The 26261-nt window shown below is 45.1% G+C and overlaps 1 protein-coding gene across 1 annotated transcript in view; it reads right to left on the bottom strand.

The window, feature by feature from the left end:
• The window catches only part of CPED1 (cadherin like and PC-esterase domain containing 1), a 344542-nt gene that overhangs the window by 10959 nt on the left and 307322 nt on the right, over window positions 1-26261 (bottom strand). Inside the window, exon 21 of the mRNA XM_068276408.1 lies at window positions 3788-3934. Within this exon, the coding sequence (XP_068132509.1) occupies window positions 3788-3934 (147 nt within the window). The remainder of the gene's footprint in view (window positions 1-3787; window positions 3935-26261) is intronic.

A 26261-nucleotide genomic window follows, 5' to 3' on the forward strand; every position in this document is an offset into this window, starting at 1 on the left:
TTGATGCCAAAGACCGCAAAGCTCACAAACTAGGTCATCCTTGAGTAATTGTGTGTTAGGATTAGAAAAAGTGGGCAGAGGTAACACTAGCCAATTACATACCCGGGCAACGCCGGGCGACCAGCTAGTGAACAATAAAAAGAACATTTGTTCAATGAAAAGAGCAACACAGAATTCTATTAATGCAGTATATGGGAAAAATATTTTGTTTATAGGAATGATGAACTGGATGAAAATCATTCAATAAAAATGTAATTAATGTCCTTGTATTTTTCACAGTTCTTGACTAAAGATGAGAAAAATGGGTGATTTAATAACTGCACTCAGTTACTGATGAAAGCATCAAGGATGACCGCTGTATAGACACACTGCTTGGATTCTCCCAAGCAGCCTGCTTTGCTCTATAGAGGGAGGATGGGGGACGTCAAATTGCATACAAGTGCGCAGTGCCCATGGTAAGAAGGGCAATGTCATGACTGCTTGCTAAACAGTGTTTTGAAACAGCTGTACTTACCCGTTTTGAAACAGCTGTACTTACCGGTATGCTAGATTTTTGCACAAGATACTAACAAAAAAAAACATAATTATACAAATCTAATGTCACATGTTTATCGGACTCCTCTGTATTGATTTTTCTTTCATTTTATTTTTATTATCTAGGCTAAACATTTTACAAGATCATTTTTTAACTATTTATCTAGTTGGCTGGCATGTCTTGTATGTAGAAAATACCATGTTTATACTAGTGTAAAAGAAATTCAGTATTGAACAATAAGAACTTATCTGTTACCAACTCAGAAGACTTGGCTTCTGCAATATTAGTAATTCGTTTATTAGAGAAGAACATTAAGTCTCTTTCTCGCTTACAAAATATTATACTTTTTTTTTTCCAACCAGCAGATGGGCATATTTTCAGTATTACTCTATATACAGTGTGCCCAACAATACAATTAAAAACTAGAGGTTTTTTTGTATTAAACAAAATAAATAAACTAATATATTACAAGTTTCCTTCAGGGAAGAAATAGAAAAAGCTGAGAATGATGGGCTTCTTCAGTGCTCGGCCATTTCCTAAGTAAGTAGTGTAATGCTGGGGATAGATGGTATGTTTCTGTACCGTGTATCGACCAGCTGATCCAGCCAGCTGATAATATTCAGCTGGCCCGATCATGCCGCTCGCCCTGCGCCCGCTCGATTCCCGCCGGCGGACAATGGCAGGGAATCGAGCGGTGATGAGGAAGCGCCGGCGTGGACGAGCGGCAATGGACGAGCGGGGATGTGCCGGCATCGAGCCGCTGGCTCGATCGGGCGCAATAAACGAGCCGTGTATGCACGGCATAACACTTTGTTTAAACATTAGACACCCAGGGCCATATGCAATTCACTTTTTCACCTGAGTTTTCGCCAAGGTCATATTTTCACAACTTGGAAATAAAATGCCTTTTAAACCCCTAGCAAGCAAACAAATACTCAAAATAATTTTGACAATACCTTTCCACCTACCATTTGGTAATTTTTCCATTGCAAAGTGCTAAAAAGTGTTTTTAAATTGAAGATTAAAATGTATCTCCTAGGTGAAAATTTAGGAGAAAAAGTGAATTGCATATGGCCCCCAGAGTCTGTAAACAGGTACAGAACTGTCACAGAGTTAAGTTACAGAGATCTCAGGATGAGTAGACACCATTAACACTCACTATCCCACTATCAGACTAATGGTAGGCACCATGTTACATGATCACACTAAGGTCCAATAACCGATTATGACAAAGACAACTATATACTTGTTCTGTCGTTTTCATTTGTATAGCTTAAATCACTACAAATTGTTTCCATGTAAAAATACAACTTTATTTCCCCAATCCCCTGCCAGTATGTGTAATAATATTGTATACAGGAACATTTGTGCAGTGTATGGACAATGATTATGAGAAAGTTAAGGCTAGAGTGGCAGTACGAACATTCTGGGCCATGGCTTTCAAGCTGGACTAATGTCTCCATCTCCAAATATCAAAGGAAGAACATCAGTACTGTCTGTACACACCAAGCTCAGATACTGCACCCCCAGGCTGTGTAGAGGACCTGAGGCTGAGTAAATGCACACCATACATTGGGTGACATGTTAGTATTATAGACAGATGGGAAAAAAATGGTTACATCGCTGCATCCGTGACCTGTGACTAAGTTAATAAACTGGGTGTTTTCTGGGTGTATGCAAAACCCTTGTGTCACAATCTCTTCCATGCACATCACAGCAGTGTGAAAGAAGTGTTTTAATCTCTTGCTATAGAACTATTAGCAGGACACGATCTTGCAGACATATCTGTCTTGCAGATGTGGTGTGTAGAAATAACAGGCACTACAACTACCCTGCAAAATATTGCACAGATTGTAGTGGAATTAATAAGGTTTTAGCACCAAAACTACAGAATAAAGAGAGTCACAAACCTACCTGTTCCCATTGCTAGCCTACCCCCGCCTGGTAAATACACAAATATTTAACCCTTACCCCACCCTCACACTAATTTTGTATTATTGTATATGATTTCTGCTCAATCTTTGAATAAATTATTCCTATCTTAGGTGGAAACAAGACACTCTTGGCTACATGCTGCACCTGATTCCCTCAGTAGATCTCATGGCTCAGACTATACACAATATTGCTATGGTGTGAACGGATTTCTAGCTATGCCCCCTGGAGTTATAGGACACCTTTAATAACAAGATAGGGATAAGAGCTTATCAATAGGATGCTCATTTTTCTACCTTCCACATTTGATGCAAAATGTAGGCAGCTTGGAATTGGGCTAATCGAATTCATAAGTAAATGTGTTTGATAGACACAGTTCCAATCTGTGTGCAATCTGCGTTTATTACCATCTCATTGATCATCTTCAATAGAGGTGATAACCCATTCACACACTATCCACATGCTATTAACAAATATCTTCGTCTGGACTCTGGAGCTTCGCTTTAACAGACACAAGCATACTGAAAAAGTTGGTTCTTTGCGCAGGGCTTCTTTAAAGGGAACCTAAACTGAGAAGGATATGGATTATTCCTTTTAAAATTATACCGGTTACATGCCTCTCTTGCTGATTCTGTGTCTCTCTAATACTTTTAGCCACAGCCCCTCAACAAGCATACAGATCAGGTGCTCTGACTGAAGTCAGACTGGATCAGCTGCATGCTTGTTTCAGGTGTGTTATTCAGCCACTACTGCAGCCAAAGAGATCAGCAGGACTGCCAAGCAATTGGTATTGTTTAAAAGGAAACATCCATATCCCTCTCAGTTAAGGTTCCATTTAAGGGCTGATACACACAATGCAATTTTTCCATCCGAAAAAAATTTCCCATTGGTCAATAATTCCTAACATATCCAGTATGCTTCCGATCGAGATCAGTACAAAATCGATCTCTTTCTTGATCAGAAGTAGATTGGACATGTTGGAAATTAATTTATCGATGGGAAGTTCCAGTTGATCTGACAAAAAAAACTGCATTGTATGTATCAGGCATATGATTGAGTCAGCCTTTCTTTATCAGTAGAAAATGCAGCGTGTCCATTTATTGGTATGGTCATTTGTGCTGTTGTTTGATGGAGTAAATAAATTAATGAAAAAAATCATTCAGTTTATCTAGTAGAATGTAAGCCAACACCTGCCTTCCTTTTAAACAGATTTTAATTACTTTATTATTCATTGAGTGACTCTGTTTGTTAGTCTTCTAATTTTTTGGTATATTTCTTTAATCTGGAAATCGACTGTAATATTTCATTTTCTATGCATACCTCATGATAGTGACATCCACATTTCCCACGTAGGAATTCTTTATATCGTCCCATAGTGATACTAAATGTATCCACTACTTCATATCCATACAATTTGGCTGTGTTTAGAATAAGTGTATTTTCTTCTGACAGATGTCTCACTTGCATCTGGGTAAAATAAAAACAATACTTCAGAACAGGTAAAATTCCTCAGCAACACAGTGTAAGTGTGAAATGCTACATCTGTTTAGGTATAAGCAGGGCCGGGCCCAGGCGCAGGGCGCAGTGTAGGAGGGGGCGCAGAATTCATTCATCTGTCATTCCTAATTGTGTTTGAAGCAGAAAGAAATAAGAAAAGGGGATACATGGCAGTGACTGCAAGCCATATAACTAGATATTAAGGTGTTGGGGAGGTTGTGGGCCCTGGGCCACCTCTTAGTCTAATAGCAATCAGTGTGTGATGGCTACTGGTGGGAGGGATGGAGGGACGCACTTTGGTGTCTCAGCCTTGGGTGCTGGAGGACCTTGTCCCGGTTATGGGTATAAGAATCCCCTGCAGTTCATGTCTACACATTTGCTAAGATATGGTAAACATTATTTCCACATGCTTATCTTGTATTAGGTAGTGGACCCAGAATTGTTCTCTCCGCTCTGTGCAGAATGAATCTGTCATTTACAACTTTATATACTTCAATTAAGAGTAACAATTAAAAGACATTCAGAGCTCCTAACTGTCAGTCTTTTGGAATCCAGTCCCTCTGTCCCTCTTTTTTCCTCATTTGTCCCTCTTTTAGGACGGATGTAAAGATCTATGTAAATATATGTATTTTTCTACTAAAAATACATTGAGTTGAAATGTACAAAATGTACTTAATGATTCTCGTCTTTTAAATAGATATATTTCTTGTTTTCAAATGTTAACATAAAGGAAAGGTAGTGATGATAAAAAGGACCAGTGTAGTTTTAAAATGACATCTTTTGGTTGGTATGTCTGACTAGGGGTGTAGTGGGGGCGTGACTAGGGATGTGGCAGGGGTGTGTCTTAAAGGTGCCACTCTTTGTTATCTCAAAATGTTGGGAGGTATGGGACATCTAAAGTGAGCGGGATATAGAGGTTGCCATATTTATTTCCTTTTAAACAATACTGTTTCCTGGCAGTCCTGCTGATCTCTTTGGCTGCAGCAGTGTGTGAATCTCACCCCTGAAACAAGCATGTGGCTAAACTAGTCAGACTTCAGCCAGAACATCTGATCTGCATCCATGTTCAGTGTCTATGGATAAATGGATTAGAGGCAGAGGATCAGCAGGACAGCCAGACAATTTGCATTGTGAATGCCTAGTTCACAGTGCTTAGTTGCATTGCAGAATAATTATGCATGCCAGTTCAATTCCTATATTCTATGGGGCTGTTCACAGTACTGCATTGTAACTGATCGCATTATTCTAACTCACTGCATGCAGGCTTTGTATTAAGGCCTATAGGGGCCCATACACTGGTCGATTTCAGCCATCATTCGATCGATCGATCAGAAATCGATTCTATCAAATTCCCCATTCGATCGATTTGCAGCCGATTTAAATCAATTTAATCTATCTGACAGGATGGAAAATCTAGGTCAATCTGCTGCTAGCCGCAGATCGATGGCCCATAGATTTGCATTGGATCTAATGTTCCAATAATGCATGTAGATCGATTTCCAATAGATTTCATTCTGAAATCTATTGGAAAATGGAAATCTGTTCCTAGTGTGTGGCACACATCAGATAGATTTCTGTCAGATTGGACTTGACAGGCATCAGACAGAAATCTATCTGATGGTCGAATCTGCTGCAAATCTATAAGTGTATGGCCACCTTAAATCTTGTCTCTATTGCAGTTCACATACATTGTAAAGCATGCATTATGCAACTGACCACTGTGAAACTAGCCCTAAATGGAAATAAATATATTAGCCTCTATATCCCGTTCACTTCCAGTGTGCTTTAATACAAGGTGGTCCCTTGTTACTCAATGTTATTCAGTTTTAAACTTCCTTTCAAAGGACAACATTCAGTACATTTATTTAGCTTATCCACATTCCTTACCGGGAACTGGAGATGAAAAGAAAAAATAATTCATACATTTCTGGGGCTTCCTTCAGCCCCCTCCGACCTGATTGCTTCCTCGGCACCATCCTCCACCTTCTGGATCTTCTGTAAGGGCTCCCGGTATCTTCGGCCAGTTACGGCTTACCGCGTCGCCGGGAGCTTTCTTCACCTGCGCAGCACTACTGCACAGGTACAGAACTCACCTGGCCATGGGAGCAAGACTGGGGAGTGCATGTGGCCACAATGCACAATGCACATGTGCCGACTGGCCCTGAGTGGGCAAAGATACCAGGAGCCCTTACAGAAGATCCAGGAGATGGAGGACGACGAGGAAGTCCCAGGTATGTATGTTTTTTTTTTTTTTTTAATCTCAGGTAAGCTTTAAAGGGAACCTTAACTGAGAGGGATATGGATGTTTCCTTTTAAACTATACCAGTTGCTTGGCAGCTGTGCTGATGTGTTAGGCTGCAATGGTGTCTGAATCAAACACCTGAAACAAGCATGCAGCTAATCCAGTCTGACTTCAGTCAGAGCACCTGATCTGCCTATGCTTGTTGAGGGGCTGTGACTACAGTATTAGATACACAGGATCAGCGGGAGAGTGAGGCAACTGGTATTATTTTAAAAGGAAAAATCCATATCCTTCTCAGTTTAGGTTCCCTTTAAAGAGTACCTGCAGTGGTTTTTTTGGGTTTTTTGTATGCCGTTAATGGTATCCTTATAAAAACGAGTGTACAATCCGTGATTGCATGCAAGACGGCCGCAATGAAAACTGAAGCCAAAGTGAAGTCGTTTCCTGAACCAACCAAGCTGTTTTCAGATGTAAAATCTACACTAGGTTTTTTTTTTTGTTTTGTTTTTTGCATCAGCCTTAATACATCGTATAAAATGAATGTTATGTAACATTAGAGAGCCTTCAAAGTTATGCACTTTCTTTCTTGAAATGACTTCCCTCAATAAATCCATCATGCTGAAAACAATCACATACTTTATTTAAATGGCTGAGGTTGAATGGAGAGTTGGCGACTGGAGCATTTTATATTTAGTGGCAGAAAGACAGACTGCACAAACTTGTTAAGTCAGTTCTGCGATGTTTAATGTTTTCAATTATGTGAAAATTGTTACACAGTTTGGAGAAATGTAATTTTATATGGATAAGTTTGATGAATTCTGTATGGCTACATGTCTAGTATTACTCTGTGGTAATATGATCCAGCCTGATTAATCTTGGCTCTAGTTATGATTTGCTAGAGTGTGTCAGCACAGCAACAAGAGTCAGATCACTAACATGTGACTATGTCCCGCTAGAATAAGAAGCCCAGTTTGAGCCAGTTACAGGAACACCATAAGGGCTCTTGTACACAGGGCCGGTTCTAGACTTTTTGCTGCCTGAGGCAAACTTGTGAGGATGTGCCCCCCCCCCCCCCTGAATTGAAGTGATCGCACAGCAGCCGACAATTTGCACCACCGCACGCTATAGCTGCGGGGAGCTTCTAAAAAACACCCTCAGTATAAGTAGGTAGCCAGTTAAGGGTGTCCCCAGTGTTAGTAGCTAGGTACAGTTGCCCCCAGTATAGGTTAGCCAGGTACAGTTGCCCCCAGTGTAGGTTGGTCAGGCACTCTCTTCACTTCCTGTTTCTGCCCCCAGACTACTGCTGCCTAAGGAAGTCACCTCGCTTGGCATCATAGGCGTATTGGGCCTGCTTGTGTACATAGGCAGCGGCAGAGTTTTGCTGATCTTCGGTAGGGATGAGGGAAATCACTGAAGGCAGATTTGCAAGATTTCTATTGAACTTTCGCATTGATCGTAATTCCTGCACTAAACACTCCTTTCCGCGTAACCTGTGCCATCCATAAGCATTATTTATTGGGCACCGCCAGCGCCCAAATTAAACAGCAAGCGTCACCATAGCTACAATGAGCATTGCAGTCCATGCAGCACCTATTTTACTTTATGGCCACCGCCACCCTAATTACCTGTTTCATTTCTTGAGAACCTACACAGCTTGCATGCTTAGCCAAGCTAATCATATACAGGTTATTGATGGATGGTTAGTGGTAAAGACGTATGCCTAATATTCAGTTCATAATAAATAACTCAACTCCACTTCATGTCACTGCACGTCATGTGCAATGCAACTCACTGCACGTCATGTGCAATGGCGTAACTATAACTACCATGATCCCCATGAATGGGGGCTCAGGGGCTGTGGGGGCCCGATTCTCCTCCTCCCTCTGCATATTAGAGCAGGAAGCAGTGTAATATTCACCTGCTCCAGAACTGCTTGAGGCCTACTCATATCTCTCCGGCAGTTGCATGCTCTATGCTGCCACCCTCTGGCTCCTGACCACATGACATGCATTAGGGCTGGAGGATGGCAGTATGGAGCATAAATATTACACTGCTTCCTGGGTTACTCTGCAAGGTGAGAAGAAAGGGTGCCAAAGTTAAGATGTCTGTATGCATATGTGCAGGTGGATGGGGGGGATTTAAAATCACAAACACTGGTCCACATGACAGCCCAGGGGCCCCAGGTCTCTCTCACTCGCTGGCGCCCCCAAACCACCATGCGACACCTAGAGGGAAGTGTGGGCAAGCCCTGGACCTCTCACCTCCAGGGAACTTACCCCACCACCTCTAAACTGAATGCCAACTGCAACAAACACAATTGCTAACTTCCAGCTAGAGCAATATCCTGCCTCTATCTGGCCAGTAGACGCCAGTCAGCCAATCAGGTGCACTGTCATACACCCTTTGCCTGCTGTACCAAATCTAGCAGGAATTACATAAATTAGCATTCAGGTGGGAGGCTTCGGTTGGACGCAAAGGGTGTATGACAGTTGACATGATTTTAAATTTCTTTTTTGCAGCTTCTAGGATGCGGTTGACAGGTGAGTGGTTAGGGAGGGGACCGTGTGGGAGATGTGCCTACACGGGGCGTCCCTGTAAACGATGCAATTCACGATTGCGTCCAACCGAAGCCTCCCACCTGAATGCTAATTTATGTAATTCCTGCTAGATTTGGTACAGCAGGCAAAGGGTGTATGACAGTACACCTGATTGGCTGACTGGCGTCTACTGGCCAGATAGAGGCAGGATATTGCTCTAGCTGGAAGTTAGCAATTGTGTTTGTTGCGGATGGGGGGGATGTCAGAGACAATAGGGAAGAGTTTGGAACCCAGGGGGCACTGTGTCAATTTCAGTGGCTGCCTCTCTGGCTTGTTGTTATGCCCCTGGTTATGTGATCAAATTATCAATACAGGACATATAGTTGCAGAAACCTCTTTTCACAGAAAAAAAATAACATCTGTGCGTTCTGATTACTAAGCTATTAGATTGTGTTTTTATATAAATGCTAAAGCCCTTGTAATGGTTTTGTTGTTCAAACATTAATTGGGAGAGATGTTTCTTGCTGATGGCAAAAGGGCAGCAGAACTGATGGTTGCATGCATAAAGTGGTACAGAACTAGTGATGGTGGCAGCAGGACTGATATTGAGTCAGATTTCTTAAAGGGAATCTGAAGTGAAAATAAACTTATGATATAATGATTTGTATGTGGAGTACTGCTAAGAAATAAAATATTATTAGCACAGACATGAGGCTCATATTGTTTTCAGTACAGGAAGAGTTAATAAACTTCAGTTGTTATCTATGCAAAAGAGCTTCTGTGAGCTCAGTGACTTTATAAAGTTGTGGACAGCACTGTCATTTGAAGCACTTATCTCAACTGTCTCTCATTGTTTCTGCTTTGTTTATGTTTTTTCTGAAGAAAAGAGTTCAAAGGGTCCTTAGCCTGCTCTGTGAAATCATGTAAAATGCTGAGTACATTGTGGAACCTGCAATTATTAGAGAATGATACAATTTTATAAAAAAAAGCTATATACCCGAAAATAAAAATATGAAATTATTTTCTTTGCTACTAATGTTCTATTAATTATCCGTACTACACAACCAATTCATTATATCATGAGGTTTTTTTCTGCTTTAGTGTCACTTTAATGCTAGTATCGGTGTCAGAAATTTGGAAATGAATCATTTTAAATCCATCAATAACATTAACCCTCTGGGGGATAATCCCGAGCTGAGCTCGGGGTAAGCCGCCACAGAGGATTTCTCAGGCCCTGGTGGGCCGATTTGCATAATTTTTTTTTTGTTGCACGCAGCTAGCACTTTGCTAGCTGCGTGTATATACCGATCGCCGCCGCTCCGCGCTGATTCGCGGCTACCCGCCGTGCCGCGCCGCCCCCCCCCCCAAGACCCCGTGCGCAGCCTGGCCAATCAGTGCCAGGCAGCGCTGAGGGGTGGATCGAGACTCCCTCTGACGTCACGACGTCGTTGACGTCGATGACGTCATCCCGATCGTCGCCATGGCGACGGGGGAAGCCAAACAGGAAATCCCGTTCTGAACGGGATTTCCTGTTTGCTTTGTATGCCGGAGGCGATCGGAGGGGGTGGGGGGATGCCGCTGCACAGCGGCTATCATGTAGCGAGCCCTGGGCTCGCTACATGATTTAAAAAATAAAAAATTTTAAAAAATAGTGCTGCGCCACCTCCTGGGCGATATAATTGTATCCCCCAGGAGGTTAAAATAAGAATGGTTGGGGTTGAATGAAGACCAGTGCATTTTATTTTCAGCCACAGAATGACATACCGAACAAACCTAAGTCAGGTCTGCAATGTTTACATGTTTTCAAATATGCAAAAATGGTTACACAATTTGGAGAAATTTAATTTAATAATGTAATAGTCATAATTTAGCTATATAAGAGCTAAAGTATGGCAGACAATTTAAAGTGAACGTGAAGTACAAATAAATATATGAGATAATGAACTGTATATGTAGTATGGATGATGAATAGAACCTTAATAATAGTATAGAAAAGAGTCTCTTATTTTTATTTTCAGTTTTATCGACTGCCACTCCTTTGTTTAGAATCCACATTCTGCTTTGTTTAGCTGAAAAAAACACGCCAGAACAAATGATCCTTTGAACTTTCCTGCTTCAAAACTTCATTAGAATGCTTATCTCACTGTTTGTCAGCTGTTGTGGCTTCTATTCACTATTCAGGAAAGGGACTGAATTCCACAAGCTGTCAACAAGCTTGTTTGCATAGATAACAATTCTTTCTGTGATGGAAAACAGAAATTACTTAATAGGGATAGTACTATATATGGATATGTTTATCTTATCATGTCACATGTCACTTCAGATACGCATTAATCACTCAGTAAAAAATAACATTGCATGCCCTAATTAACTGTCTTGCAGTAGAAGCCCATTAGTGATAGCAGCCATTGCTGCTAGGTTAGAAAAGGTTATACACTATTCAGTTTTCCTGCAAGATAGAGGGATCAGTTGATTTAAGACATGACTATTTTACACTAAACTGATTTCAAAGCTGGTTTTCATTAGTGATGGGCGAACACCTGGATGTTCGGGTTCGGGAAAGTTCGCTGAACATGACCGAGATGTTCGGCATGTTCGGGCCGAACCCCGAACTTTCCGAACATCCAGCTTTTGGGGGCCATATGGGGTCGCAGGCATAAGGGGGGAGCATGCCCCGATCGCGGGGGGGGTCGGAAATTCCCCCCACCCCCTCCGCTAGCGCTCCCCCCTCTGCCTGCTTCCCCATTCAAAAGTTTAAGCAAAGTACCTGTAGTGGATGGCCTGGCAGTGGGCGGCACTGTGGAGTGAGGAGGAGGAGTCCGGAGAGTGACGAGTTGAGGGAGGCCGGGCAGCGGGCGGTTCAGCGGAAGTACCCTTGTGGTACTTCCGCCCTTTCTCTGACCTCACGCCCGCTGCCCGGCCTCCCTCAACTCGTCACTCTCCGGACTCCTCCTCCTCACTCCACAGTGCCGCCCACTGCCAGGCCATCCACTACAGGTACTTTGCTTAAACTTTTGAATGGGGAAGCGGGCAGAGGGGGGAGCGCTAGCGGAGGGGGTGGGGGGAATTTCCGACCCCCCCCGCGATCGGGGCATGCTCCCCCCTTATGCCTGCGACCCCATAGGGGGGCAGTATTCGGCCGAACAGGGCCCTGTTCGGCCGAACAGGGGCCCTGTTCGGCCCTGTTCGGCGGCCATTAGAAGTTCGGGGCGAACCCGAACTTAAAAGGCCGAACACCATCAGGTGTTCGGCCGAACGCGAACATCACCCGAACAGGGTGATGTTCTGCAGAACCCGAACAGTGGCGAACACTGTTCGCCCAACACTAGTTTTCATACAACATCAATGCATTCACTGCAAACACTGCAAATATTTTAAAGCCAAGAGTTCTACACAAACTAGACATTTTCGTGAGTAAATGAATGTAATATGAATATACAGCACATATGCACATAAACTGGATTTACCTTACTTGTCCTTCAGATGTATATTAAATCATATTTTACCAATCGCATTCTATAATATCAAGATGAGCCGTCGTCAAAACAGAACCTATACCTGACATGTATAATATATATTTAGCAATGAACCACTGAGTCTTGTTGATAGTATCTGTGCACAGTATACATTATTATAATTATGTTTATGGTTGAGCTAACTCCAAAGAGTACCCGGTTAGTAACTAACTAAATAATGTAACGTGATACTTGAGCAGGGCCAGGCTGAGCTCCCTGCGCAGTTTAAACTGATGTAATTCACCACAATGGAGACATATTTTGTGTGTTTACTGTGTGGTTGTTTGGTCGCATTGAGCAGACACTGTCAGGAATGTGTTTGCAAGTCACCTTGGATGTGTTGTGTGAGTATTCTGAGTCCACATGGAGCACAGCCAATACTGCACATATGGGGAGAGTTATGCAGAAAACTTAAGCTGAGCAAAACGCAGCAACTGTTTTATTTTTTGGGGTAATGAATCCGCTGTCAAATGTTAACCTTTTCACTCCTTTGGGACAATAAGAAAGTTAATAACTATATAAATGCTGGGTGGTCTATTAAAGCACACCTGAAATGACATGTGACATGATGAGATAAACATGGGTACACGTACCACCTATCCTACTTAACACTTGCCTGTGATCACTCTATACTTTTTGCATTGCAAAAGTTAGTAAACCAGTGCTTTTATCTATGCAGATGAGACAGTCCAACAGTAAATAAAAGGCAAACCACTTTTATCTGTTTGAACAAAGATCCCTGGTAACAGCATAGCTGTAATGATCTGCTCAGCTGCCTGTGCAGGCAGGCAGCCTTTTGACCATTGTGTAGGTTTGCATGCTGCAGGACTCTGGAAAGAAGAGCTTCTGTCAGTTTTGCAGCTTGTGCTTGCAGAGGAATTTGCATACGTTGTCATGCAAATTGCCTGGCCACATTCATTGGAGGCGTGTACTGTAAGTACTATGTGTTTCCCACAATGCTTGGCTGGTCATAAGGATTCCTTCCTGTGAAACACTCCTGGAGGAGTGTCAGCCTTACTCTCTGTTTGAAGATTAGCTTAGAGTAATTCCGGGATCTGCACTAGGCAAGTTCCCTAGTGCAGTTAGGATTGCATAGCTGTTTTGTTCGTCTGTTGCGATTGTCCTGTCCCAGCGGTGGTCGACAGGAAATCGTTCTGTGTGTCTGGGTGCTAACCGGAACAGTGGTTGTTACTGGTAGCCCCTTCTGATCTGTTTTCTTGGATCGCACCAGCCCCTTCTGATCTGTTTTCTTGGATCGCACCAGCCTCTTGCGCTAGTGCTGTGGATCCTTCTATTCTGCCTCTCTGGATCACACTAGCATCCTGCGCTAGTGCTGTGGATCCTTCTGTTCTGTCTCCCTGGATCGCACTAGCATCCTGCGCTAGTGCTGTGGATCCTTCCGTTCTGCTACTCTGTACCTTGATCGCACTAGCATCCTGCGCTAGTGCTGTGGATCCTTCTGTTCTGTCTCCCTGGATCGCACTAGCATCCTGCGCTAATGCTGTGGATCCTTCTGTTCTGCTACTCTGTACCTGGATCGCACTAGCATCCTGCGCTAGTGCTGTGGATCCTTCTGGTCTGCTACTCTGTTCTGTCTGCCTGGATCGCACTCGCTTTGCGCTAGTGCTGTGGATCCTTCTGTTCTGTCTTCCTGGATCGCGCTAGCCACTTTCGCTAGTGCTGTGGATCCTATCTTTCACTTGTCCCTGTTTTCGTGTGTCTGTCTTGTCTGCTACGAACGCTTGCTGGAGGCTCGGTGAGGTAACCGTTAAGCAAGCGTTCGCGTCCTCTGTTTCATGTTTGTCTGTCGGTGGTTAGTTAGGCTTGCTTGTCTCTATTGTGCTTATCACGTGGAGACCGCGCATAACCGCGTGCACTGTTGCAAATGAGTGCGGTGTTCGCGGTTAGCTAGCGTTTGTTATTTTCCGTATCTCCTCATTGTATGATTTGCTGTGCCTTTGCTACTCTCGTGCTCCGCCTTGCTGTAGCCTTGTGTCACGTCTGGCGATCGCACCCCTCGCGATCACGTTCCTACTTCTTATCTGCTGTGGTGTGTGCACCGTCGCGGGTTGACGACTAGTTTGGTGCACAAACATACAACCTGTCCCTTTGCTCGTTCTCATTCGCAATCGCTTCTCTTGCGATTGCGTTCTGCGCTTCGTACAATTCCTGTCTAGCATTTGTGGAGGTACAGAGGATTGGTTCCTCTGCACTCCACAACGCCATCTGCCGACAGGAATTTCCCTCTACGGGTGCGTAGCACCTTTTGCTGGGTTCCTGCAATTATACGCTTGTGGAGGATTTCCGCCGTATCAGCGCACGCGTTGTGTGCTGATCACGGAGGAAGTTCCACAATCGTTACAGTATGACCAGCCCAACCCAAAACCCCAGTGTAGACGGAATTTCCGATTTGTACGATTTTGTTGAGTATGCATCTGCTAATCAGTTTCCAGGTTTTTTGCCCCAATCCAAAGCTTATGTGGATCCTACTATAGGTAGGATCGCACACTATATTAAAAATTGCGCAAAAAGGTGGATCAGCGCAACACCAGGCCGCCTCCGAATGGCCTTCATCAGAGATGCGCTGAGCCCCCCCAGGAACTACAAACGCACCTTGAACCCAAACAGAAGCTCTGCATATACACCAAAAGCATGGCTGTTAAGTGGGAGCAGCTGACCAAAAACAAATTACATTAGTACAAAGCAAGGAAATGAGCAGCGCTACTTAAAAACAGACTAGTGCCTACCTGCAAAAGAGTGCAAGCCCCACTTGTGGGGTCGAATACACACCGAGCATACACATGACCTGTCTACCACTAGAGGAGGATGTTGGTTTCCATTAACAGCTTGCATGCAACCTACCAAGTACTCGTCCCTCCCACTGCGAAGAAGTCAATCCTCCATGGGAGGGGCCTAACACTAACTAAATCCTAACCTATGTATATGCATTGCCTGGGTGCGGCTAATCAAATAAAATTGAAAATTGAAAATTGCGCAAAAAGGTGGATCAGCGCAACACCAGGCCGCCTCCGAATGGCCTCCATCAGAGATGCGCTGAGCCCTCCCAGGAACTACAAACGCACCTCTGATGGAGGCCATTCGGAGGCGGCCTGGTGTTGCGCTGATCCACCTTTTTGCGCAATTTTCAATTTTCGATTTTATTTGATTAGCCGCACCCAGGCTATGCATATACATAGGTTAGGATTTAGTTAGTGTTAGGCCCCTCCCATGGAGGATTGACTTCTTCGCAGTGGGAAAGACGAGTACTTGGTAGGTTGCATGCAAGCTGTTAATGGAAACCAACATCCTCCTCTAGTGGTAGACAGGTCATGTGTATGCTCGGTGTGTATTCGACCCCACAAGTGGGGCTTGCACTCTTTTGCAGGTAGGCACTAGTCTGTTTTTAAGTAGCGCTGCTCATTTCCTTGCTATGCACACTATATTAAAGCAGTTAAAAATTCTGTTCTTGTTCCTGAACTCCACCCCTATGGAGATTATCTGGATACTGGCCTGTTTGAACCCCCATTTGCTTCCTGGGATGTTAGGGCCTTGCTGGAGGAATTCGATTTTGATTGGAAGGCCTTTTGCGATTTTTACATCGCGAAAGGCAAGGATGTCTTGAATGATTGTCTCGATTCTATGTACCTTTTGATTGTTTCCGATGAATGTGACGAGTGTGATGTGGATCTGGTGATCTATGTATGGCAAACGATTTTGGATGAGTTGCACACACACCAACCAATTGATTCCAATAAGGAGACATCGTTGTCGGATGATTGTTCCTGCCTTTCTGGGGTAAAGCATGAGAGTCTTGACTTTGTGCAATCTGAAATGAATGAGTGTGCCGCTGTGGTTGATTCCTGTGATATTCCTGAAGGATTCTCTCCTGACAGTGTGCAGTTTGAATCTGTGCGATCTGATGCCTGTTTCTCGGATGTTCCTGCAGATTGTGATCGGCATGAGTCTGCCGGTTTCCTCAAGGATGCGTGGGATCCTTTTTCATTTAGAAACAGATCTTTGAGATCTTCCGTCTGTGACCCTGCTATGGGGAAAATTTCTCGACTATGCAGCGTCAAAAGTAAAATTAATATGCCTAATAAAGTTTATCCTGTTGATGTCGCTATTTCTTCTGCAAATGAGTCTCTGTCTCACCCTGTTAACACCTGTAGGGGCCCGTTGCCTGATGACAGTTGCTCCAGTGTTTCGGTCCTAGATGCCTTGCAGTCTGCTCCACAGATCGCGGAGGTTTGCGCTATGGAAGCATCACTTTCACAACCTAAAGTGATTTTTGATTCACAGGTTTTGCGTTCTGACTCCTCGGATTCGACATTGTTAGCCGAATCTAAGAGTGAGACAGCGCTTCGGTTTTGCAAATCTGATGCTAAACCTTCTTTGCCTTATTCAGAGACGCTTTCTCTGAACCTGCCCTGTACCATGAATGAAAACATGTTTTCCTTTCACACTGACGTTTGTGAGCCCCTTTCTTGCTCTGAGGGAAGTGCTGATTCGGCACCCTGTACTCTGGATGAGTCAATGTGGCCTTGCTTAGAATCCCCTGCAGTGTCCCTAGAGGCTCGTCTGGGTATTGCCACTATACTCACCTGTTTTTCTGCAGTTTTGGAGTTACAAGCTAGTTTGACTGCCACACAGAATTCTGGGTACAGTGAGAATGAAGTTAGGGAGTCAGTGTGTGTTCCAGTAAATATTCCTGTACATCCCGCTAATTATGATGAAGTTCAGTCTCAGGTTATGGTGGAACCATTCCTGGGACATCTGCCCTGCCTGCAGGAGGTATTTAATGTTCAGCCCTGTAACATGGATACTTCAGAATCCTGCTTAGAAAACCTGGAAAATGATGTTCCTGAGGTCTTGTTTGATGTTCTGGAGGTCTCCGAGTTCCTCCCAAAGGGTGCAGAACTTGTGGGAGATGTCTCCTGCCCCCCAAGTCCTTCTGAGGTGTTACCCTCTTCCGTGGGCATTGCTGCCTTGCTGGCTACCTTTTCAGCTCTGGTGGAGCTTCAGTCATGGGTAGTCAATGATGAATTTCTGTCAGATACCATTACAGTCATTGAGATCTCTAAGCCTGAGACCGAGTTTTCTTTTGAAATACCAGTACCTGTGACCTCTACTCGTGATGATTTTCTGCCCGGTCCTGGTTTTGGTCTAGTCGTGCCGGACTCTGAGGTTGGCAGTTCCCCGACATGTCCTGAGGTTTCTCCTGTGCTGGTGTACCCCAGTGTGCTCTGTGACCCAGAAAGCCCAAGTGTGCCTCAGTTACCAGCGTACTCAGATGCTTCCTCGGTGGAGACATGTTCTGATTTAGCCTGCCTGCTTGCATGCCCAGAAGTGGTCCCTGAAAGTCCTGATCTTGATGGGTGTCCTGCTAATTCTGAATCTGGAACTGTCATAGGTTCCATGGGGGTGCTTGGTAGCTCTCCATGTTAGCCTGGTGAGCGTTCTGGCTTCTTGGAATCTCTGCGGAGCTTCAAGGCGTTCTGGGAGATTTCGAGAGAAGTTTTGCTTGGTACCCTGAATACGATCAACAGCGGCTTTTGTGTGTGAAAGAGACACTTCGAACAGGTTTTGTGGCAGATTTGGTATTTTTGGACGCTCCTTGGAAGGTGGTGGGTATTGTCTGGAGGGTGTCGGTGGCTTCTTCTCTGGTATCCACAGTCCTGATGGGTGTTACGCTGAGACTTGTAGTGCTGATGGGCATGTTTCGGTGGCTTCTGTTTTGGTCGGTTTCGGGTGGACTGACTCTGGAATTGGACCTTGTCGGGCTGTCCCGACCTTCATGAGTCTTCGGTTGGAGTCTTTTGCTAATAGCAGTTTTGAGGGTCGTCTGGAATTTGACTCTGGAGGGGGGGGGGGGGGGGGGTACTGTAATGATCTGCTCAGCTGCCTGTGCAGGCAGGCAGCTTTTTGACCATTGTTTAGGTTTGCATGCTGCAGGACTCTGGAAAGAAGAGCTTCTGTCAGTTTTGCAGCTTGTGCTTGCAGAGGAATTTGCATACGTTGTCATGCAAATTGCCTGGCCACATTCATTGGAGGCGTGTACTATAAGTACTATGTGTTTCCCACAATGCTTGGCTGTTCATAAGGATTCCTTCCTGTGAAACACTCCTGGAGGAGTGTCAGCCTTACTCTCTGTTTGAAGATCCGCTTAGAGTAATTCCGGGATCTGCACTAGGCAAGTTCCCTAGTGCAGTTAGGATTGCATAGCTGTTTTGTTCGTCTGTTGCGATTGTCCTGTCCCAGCAGTGGTCGACAGGAAATCGTTCTGTGTGTCTGGGTGCTAACCGGAACAGCGGTTGTTACTGGTAGCCCCTTCTGATCTGTTTTCTTGGATCGCACCAGCCTCTTGCGCTAAGTGCTGTGGATCCTTCTGTTCTGCCTCTCTGGATCGCACTAGCATCCTGCGCTAGTGCTGTGGATCCTTCTGTTCTGTCTCCCTGGATCGCACTAGCATCCTGCGCTAGTGCTGTAGATCCTTCTGTTCTGCTACTCTGTACCTGGATCGCACTAGCATCCTGCGCTAGTGCTGTGGATCCTTCTGTTCTGTCTCCCTGGATCGCATTAGCATCCTGCGCTAGTGCTGTGGATCTTTCTGTTCTGCTACTCTGTACCTGGATCGCACTAGCATCCTGCGCTAGTGCTGTGGATCCTTCTGGTCTGCTACTCTGTTCTGTCTGCCTGGATCGCACTCGCTTTGCGCTAGTGCTGTGGATCCTTCTGTTCTGTCTTCCTGGATCGCGCTAGCCACTTTCGCTAGTGCTGTGGATCCTATCTTTCGCTTGTCCCTGTTTTCGTGTGTCTGTCTTGTCTGCTACGAACGCTTGCTGGAGGCTCGGTGAGGTAAGCGTTAAGCAAGCGTTCGCGTCCTCTGTGTCATGTTTGTCTGTCAATGGTTAGTTAGGCGTGCTTGTCTCTATAGTGCTTATCACGTGGAGACCGCGCATAACCGCATGCACTGTTGCGAATGAGTGCGGTGTTCACGGTTAGCTAGCGTTTGTTATTTTCCGTATCTCCTCATTGTATGATTTGCTGTGCCTTTGCTACTCTCGTGCTCCGCCTTGCTGTAGCCTTGTGTCACGTCTGGCGATCGCACCCCTCGCGATCGCGTTCCTACTTCTTATCTGCTGTGGTGTGTGCACCGTCGCGGGTTGACGACTAGTTTGGTGCACACACATACAACCTGTCCCTTTGCTCATTCTCATTCGCAATCGCTTCTCTTGTGATTGCGTTCTGCGCTTCGTACAATTCCTGTCTGGCATTTGTGGAGGTACAGAGGATTGGTTCCTCTGCACTCCACAACGCCATCTGCCGACAGGAATTTTCCTCTACGGGTGCGTAGCACCTTTTGCTGGGTTCCTGCAATTATACGCTTGTGGAGGATTTCCGCCGTATCAGCGCACGCGTTGTGCGCTGATCACGGAGGAAGTTCCACAATCGTTACAATAGCCCTGAAAATTCAACTGGTAATTAATTCTCTCTCCTGGGTGCTGAATGAATCAGATTAACCCTTCGAGGACAGGCTGCCTAACCCCCCTTAAGGACCAGGCCATTTACATGGGGGGCACATTTGGGGGATCAGGAAGCCAGATCCCAGGTAGGGCTAGCTGGGCATGGTGTCCCACGTGTGGCCAGATGTCCCCTGTATTGCTGGCAGCCTTTACTCACAACCTCCCAGGCTCCAGCGATGAGCAGCTCTAGCCCCCTCCACTCTGGCCGGCATCCTCGCTCGCACTCCCATTAAGTTCCGAGTCGCAGCTTGATGACTTCATCATACGGGACCCGACACTTACATCAGAGCTAGCGGGGATGCCAGCCAGAGCGGAGGGGAGCGACGATCGCCCGGGGAACGTCAGCAAGGTGAGTGGATCCTCTTCTTCACCTTAGACCGCCGCTGCTCTGTTAGTGATCACTATGATCCGCCGGCAATCGCAGTGATCACGTGATCAGGAGCCAATCGTGATGGCTCCTGATCACTGAGGGGAGATGTCCGCTGTCATATGACAGCTTTATCTCCCCTCTCGGGTGCGCACAATTGCGTCAGGAGCGAAAATGGCAGGTGGCGTAAATCCTACGCCACATCAGGCTTAGACAGCCACAAGTGTAGCGTAGGATTTAGCAGTACTGGTCCCCAAAAGGTTAATCTTCACACTACCTCATGCTGCTGTTTACACTGCACATGCTTATGCAGCTCTCTTCAATTGCAAATAAAAATGTGAGACTGCAGGAACATTCTATTTAAATCATTTTAATAGCACTTTTTCGCCAACTTTTGGGTACTTTTTCAATTACAGTATAAAATGCTGAAAAACTAATTTAAAGAGAAGATAAAAATGATCTCCTAGGAGATAACTCAGGAGAAAAAGTAAATTGCATATGGGCCATGCAACAGCAGAGTCATCAATGTGTGAGCAGTAATCACATGGGAGTCAGCAAGTTTAGCTATAGCTCTGACTACTCTAGTATTTGGCTAGAATATGCCAAGATAAAATAGAAGAACATATTTTCAGGATAAGAAAATGCACCTATGCTTTAACTGATCACTTATATTACTTATTTTAACATGTGAGTACAGCTGGGGTAAAACATATGGATTACATTTCTACTAAATACAAACCTTATATATCTTTTAAACAAGTATGTTTCCGCTTAAGCAACCTAGGCTGTAGCAGGTACCGAGCAACACACAGTTACTTACAGGCAATGACTATGTGATATATGGGATTGAATTGAACAGTGTTGTAAGTATAAGGAAAAGTCACATGGTAGGTAACAACACCTAGAAACGACAATAACATGTTAATGCTTTAATTGCCACCCTAAACTGGCATAACATTGTTATCCTGTTTAATATTGCAGTGATGTGACAGGTGTTAATATTGTGTTAATTAACCTCGTATTTGTTTTAAGCTTGTTTTTTTGATGATTGTCTCTAAACATTGTGGACATGCACAGAGTACAGTAGAACTCATCAGATTCTTGTGTGTAAAAGATCAAGAGGAAAAACATTACTACTAAACCCTCCTATCACTGCCCGTTAGCTTTAAAAAAAATCTAATTTCTTTTGAAACCCTATAATGTATTTGTAAGCGTCATTTCTAAGGGGTCAGTAGCACTGAAGTTAATAGGAAGCTAAATGAATCCTTGGCCAGGAGGAGATACATGTGTGCAGAATCGGTAAATCTAATGTCATAATGCAAATGTGCTTTCCTGAATCTAGCCTCAAACGGTTACACATTGTGGACCAGCCTCAAGCCAATGTGGTGAGAGCTGTTCATCATCGTGTCTGTCTGAGCAGCATCTGTGCTGTTAGTAAAGGAAATAAATAAACATATTTTCTTTTAAGTACGTATTTGAGTCGTTTTTGAAATTAAAACTCTGTGGAACAAAAGTTTACATAAAAGATAAAGTTAACAAAACTGTAAATTGGTGCTAATTCTGTTTCTTGAGAGGTAAGGATTTAAGACTGTCACCGTTAAGTCAAATATATAGAGAAACGACTGCACCTTAAAGCAAACCTGATGTGAAGAAACTTGCTTCAGGTTAAATACTTACCCATGTAGAGGGAAGTGTACGTTTTATGGCACTGCCGGTGTGCTTGGCGCAGGGCAAGCCGATTGACTGCTCTCCCTGCTGCCGCTCAAATACCCGGTGGCGTTAACTACTATCCCCCATCCAAACTCAGGGGTAGATGTAATTTGAGGTCTGGCGATTGGCTGATCCCCGAATTAATGTTGCATGGGGCGCGCAGCATAACACTAGTGCTATGATGGTGCCCAGATTTGGTGCTCTGGGCACAAAATGACCTGCTTTGAGAGGGAAGGCTTTGGATCTTTTATAGAGTGTCCGAATAACGCCAGAAACAAGCATGCAGCTAATCTTGTCAGATTAGACAGTAATTTCAGAAACACCTGATCTGCTGCATGCTTGTTCAGGGGATATGGCTAAAAGCATTAGAGGCAGAGGATTAGCAGGACAGCCAGGCAACTGGTATTGTTTAAAAGGAAATTCATATGGCAGCCTCCGTATATCTCTTGCTTCAGTTGTCCATTAATGAGATTTTTTTGTGAATCAAAATTTTAATGTTTAGTAGTGATTAGGAGGGCTCTCCAGCATTCATACATACACTTCCAGTTTGCATGGACTACTTAAATCATGATTCCATTACTCCACTACACAAATCATGAATCTTCACTTAGATCAAATATTTGGGGCTATATGCAATTCTCTTTTTCACCTGTGTTTTCACCTAGGAGATCATTTTTAATCTTCGATTTTAAATAACTTTCCAGCACTATTCAACTAAAAAAAGTACCAAAAAGTAGATGAAAAAGTACAAACAAAATTATTTTGAGTATTTTCTGAGTTTCTGGTGGCTTAAAAGGCATTTTATTGACAAGTTTAAAAATATCACCTAGGAGAAAACTCAGGAGAAAAAGTTACTTGCATATGGGCCTTTAAGTCATTTTAAAACAATATTTAAATGTGAGGCCTCCTTAATGTTTAAATTAGTGTTGGGCGAACATCTAGATGTTCGGGTTCGGGCCGAACAGGCCGAACATGGCCGCGATGTTCGGGTGTTCGACCCGAACTCCGAACATAATGGAAGTCAATGGGGACCCGAACTTTTGTGCTTTGTAAAGCCTCCTTACATGCTACATACCCCAAATTTACAGGGTATGTGCACCTTGGGAGTGGGTACAAGAGGAAAAAAAAATTAGCAAAAAGAGCTTATAGTTTTTGAGAAAATCGATTTTAAAGTTTCAAAGGGAAAACTGTCTTTTAAATGCGGGAAATGTCTGTTTTCTTTGCACAGGTAACATGCTTTTTGTCGGCATGCAGTCATAAATGTAATACATATAAGAGGTTCCAGGAAAAGGGACCGGTAACGCTAACCCAGCAGCAGCACACGTGATGGAACAGGAGGAGGGTGGCGCAGGAGGAGAAGGCCACGCTTTGTGAGACACAACAACCCAGGCCTTGCATGAGGACAAGAAGCGTGCGGATAGCATGCTTTGTACCGCCATGCAGTCATAAATGTAATAAAGATAAGTGGTTCAATAAACAGGGACCACGCGGCAACGCTAACCCAGCAGCAGCAGACGTGATGGAACAGGAGGAGGCGCAGGAGGAGAAGGCCACGCTTTGTGAGACACAACAACCCAGGCCTTGCATGAGGACAAGAAGCGTGCGGATAGCATGCTTTGTACCGCCATGCAGTCATAAATGTAATAAAGATAAGTGGTTCAATAAACAGGGACCACGCGGCAACGCTAACCCAGCAGCAGCAGACGTGATGGAACAGGAGGAGGCGCAGGAGGAGAAGGCCACGTTTTGTGAGACACAACAACCCAGGCCTTGCATGAGGTACCGCCATGCAGTCATAAATGTAATAAAGATAAGTGGTTCAATAAACAGGGACCACGCGGCAACGCTAACCCAGCAGCAGCAGACGTGATGGAACAGGAGGAGGCGCAGGAGGAGAAGGCCACGCTTTGTGAGACACAACAACCCAGGCCTTGCATGAGGTACCGCCATGCAGTCATAAATGTAATAAAGATAAGTGGTTCAATAAACAGGGACCACGCGGCAATGCTAACCCAGCAGCAGCAGACGTGATGGAACAGGAGGAGGCGCAGGAGGAGAAGGCCACGCTTTGTGAGACACAACAACCCAGGCCTTGCATGAGGACAAGAAGCGTGCGGATAGCATGCTTTGTACCGCCATGCAGTCATAAATGTAATAAAGATAAGTGGTTCAATAAACAGGGACCACGCGGCAACGCTAACCCAGCAGCAGCAGACGTGATGGAACAGGAGGAGGCGCAGGAGGAGAAGGCCACGCTTTGTGAGACACAACAACCCAGGCCTTGCATGAGGACAGGAAGCGTGCGGATAGCATGCTTTGTACCGCCATGCAGTCATAAATGTAATAAAGATAAGAGGTTCCATAAACAGGGACCGGCAACGCTAACCCAGCAGCAGCAGCAGCACACGTGATGGAACAGGAGCAGGCGCAGGAGAAGAAGGCCATGCTTTTTGAGACACAACAACCCAGGCCTTGCATGAGGACAAAAAGCGTGCGGATATAGCAGCAATGCTTTTTGCCGCCATGCAGTCATAAATGTAATACAGATGAGAGGTTCAATAAACAGGGACCGGAAACGCTACACCATCCCAGATGTTCATTGGTCATGTTACTTGGTTGGGGTCCTGGAGTGTTGCGTAGTCATTTCCAATCCAGGATTAATTCATTTTAATTTGAGTCAGACGGTCTGCATTTTCTGTGGAGAGGCGGATACGCCGATCTGTGACGATGCCTCCGGCAGCACTGAAACAGCGTTCCGACATAACGCTGGCTGCCGGGCAAGCCAGCACCTCTATTGCGTACATTGCCAGTTCGTGCCAGGTGTCTAGCTTCGATACCCAATAGTTGAAGGGTGCAGATGGATTGTTCGACACAGCTACGTCATCTGACATGTAGTCCTTGACCATCTTCTCCAGGCGATCGGTGTTGGAGGTGGATCTGCACGCTTGCTGTTCAGTGGGCTGCTGCTGCATGGGTGTCAGAAAATGTTCCCACTCCAAGGACACTGCCGATACCATTCCCTTTTGGGCACTAGCTGCGGCTTGCGTTGTTTGCTGCCCTCCTGGTCGTCCTGGGTTTGCGGAAGTCAGTCTGTCGGCGTACAACTGGCTAGAGGAGGGGGAGGATGTCAATCTCCTCTCTAAAGTCTCCACAAGGGCCTGCTGGTATTCTTCCATTTTGACCTGTCTGACTCTTTCTTCAAGCAGTTTTGGAACATTGTGTTTGTACCGTGGATCCAGAAGGGTATAAACCCAGTAATTGGTGTTGTCCAGAATGCGCACAATGCGTGGGTAGCGTTCAATGCAGTCTAGCATGAATTGAGCCATGTGTGCCAGAGTCCTACCAGAATCCTCATCATCCTCTTGTGAGCGTTGTGATAGTTGTTGTGATGCATCATAGTCGTCACCTTCCTCCTGGTCTGCTTCTGCTGACCATTCGCGCTGAATTGTGGAAGTCCAACGTGCACCGCTCTGGCCCTCGTCAGTGGTGGCATGAAATTCCTGCTCCAACTCCAGCTGTTCCTCCTCCTCTTCTTCGTCATAGCTTCTGGGGCCAGCGTTCCCTGAGGCGGATGGCCTGATGTTGGTACCATCACGCTGATCGTTTTCTCCTTCAGATTCCCCCAGTTGCATCATGACAGCTGTTTCCTTGATTTTCAACATTGACCTCTTCAGTAAACACAGCAGTGGTATGGTAATGCTGACTGAAGAGTTGTCACTGCTCACAAGCAACGTGGATTGCTCAAAATTTTGGAGGACTTGGCAGAGGTCCAACATGTTGGCCCAATCGGATCCACAGAAGCTTGGCAGCTGTCCGGATGCGCCTCGGTACTGCGCCGTCATGTACTGGACCACTGCACTCTTCTGCTCACAAAAGCGTGCTAGCATGTGCAGCGTAGAATTCCAGCGCGTAGGGACATCACACAGCAAGCGATGGTGGGGGAGATTGAAGCGCTCCTGCATCTTGGCGAGTGCCCCCGAAGCAGTACTGGAATTTCTACAATGTTTGGCCACTCGACGCACCTTCAACAGAAGATCGGCCACGCCTGGGTATGTCCTCAGGAACCGCTGAACTACTAGGTTCATCACGTGCGCCAGGCAAGGGATGTGTGTCAGCTTAGCCAACCTTAAAGCGCGAATGAGATTACTCCCATTATCACACACAACCATGCCCGGTTTCAGGTCCAGCGGTGCCAGCCACAAATCCGTCTGTTCCTTTATTCCCTTCCAAATTTCCTCCCCTGTGTGCTGCTTATCCCCAAGGCAGATCAGCTTCAGCAACGCTTGCTGACGCATGCCAACAGCTGTGCTGCACTGCTTCCACGATCCTACTGCTGCTGGGTTAGCGTTTCCGGATGAGGTACAGCTTTGAGATGCGTTGGAGGAGAAGGAGTCAGAGAGGTA

Source organism: Hyperolius riggenbachi, chromosome 3 (genome assembly GCF_040937935.1).
Source record: "Hyperolius riggenbachi isolate aHypRig1 chromosome 3, aHypRig1.pri, whole genome shotgun sequence".
Classification (NCBI taxonomy): Eukaryota; Metazoa; Chordata; class Amphibia; order Anura; family Hyperoliidae; genus Hyperolius; species Hyperolius riggenbachi.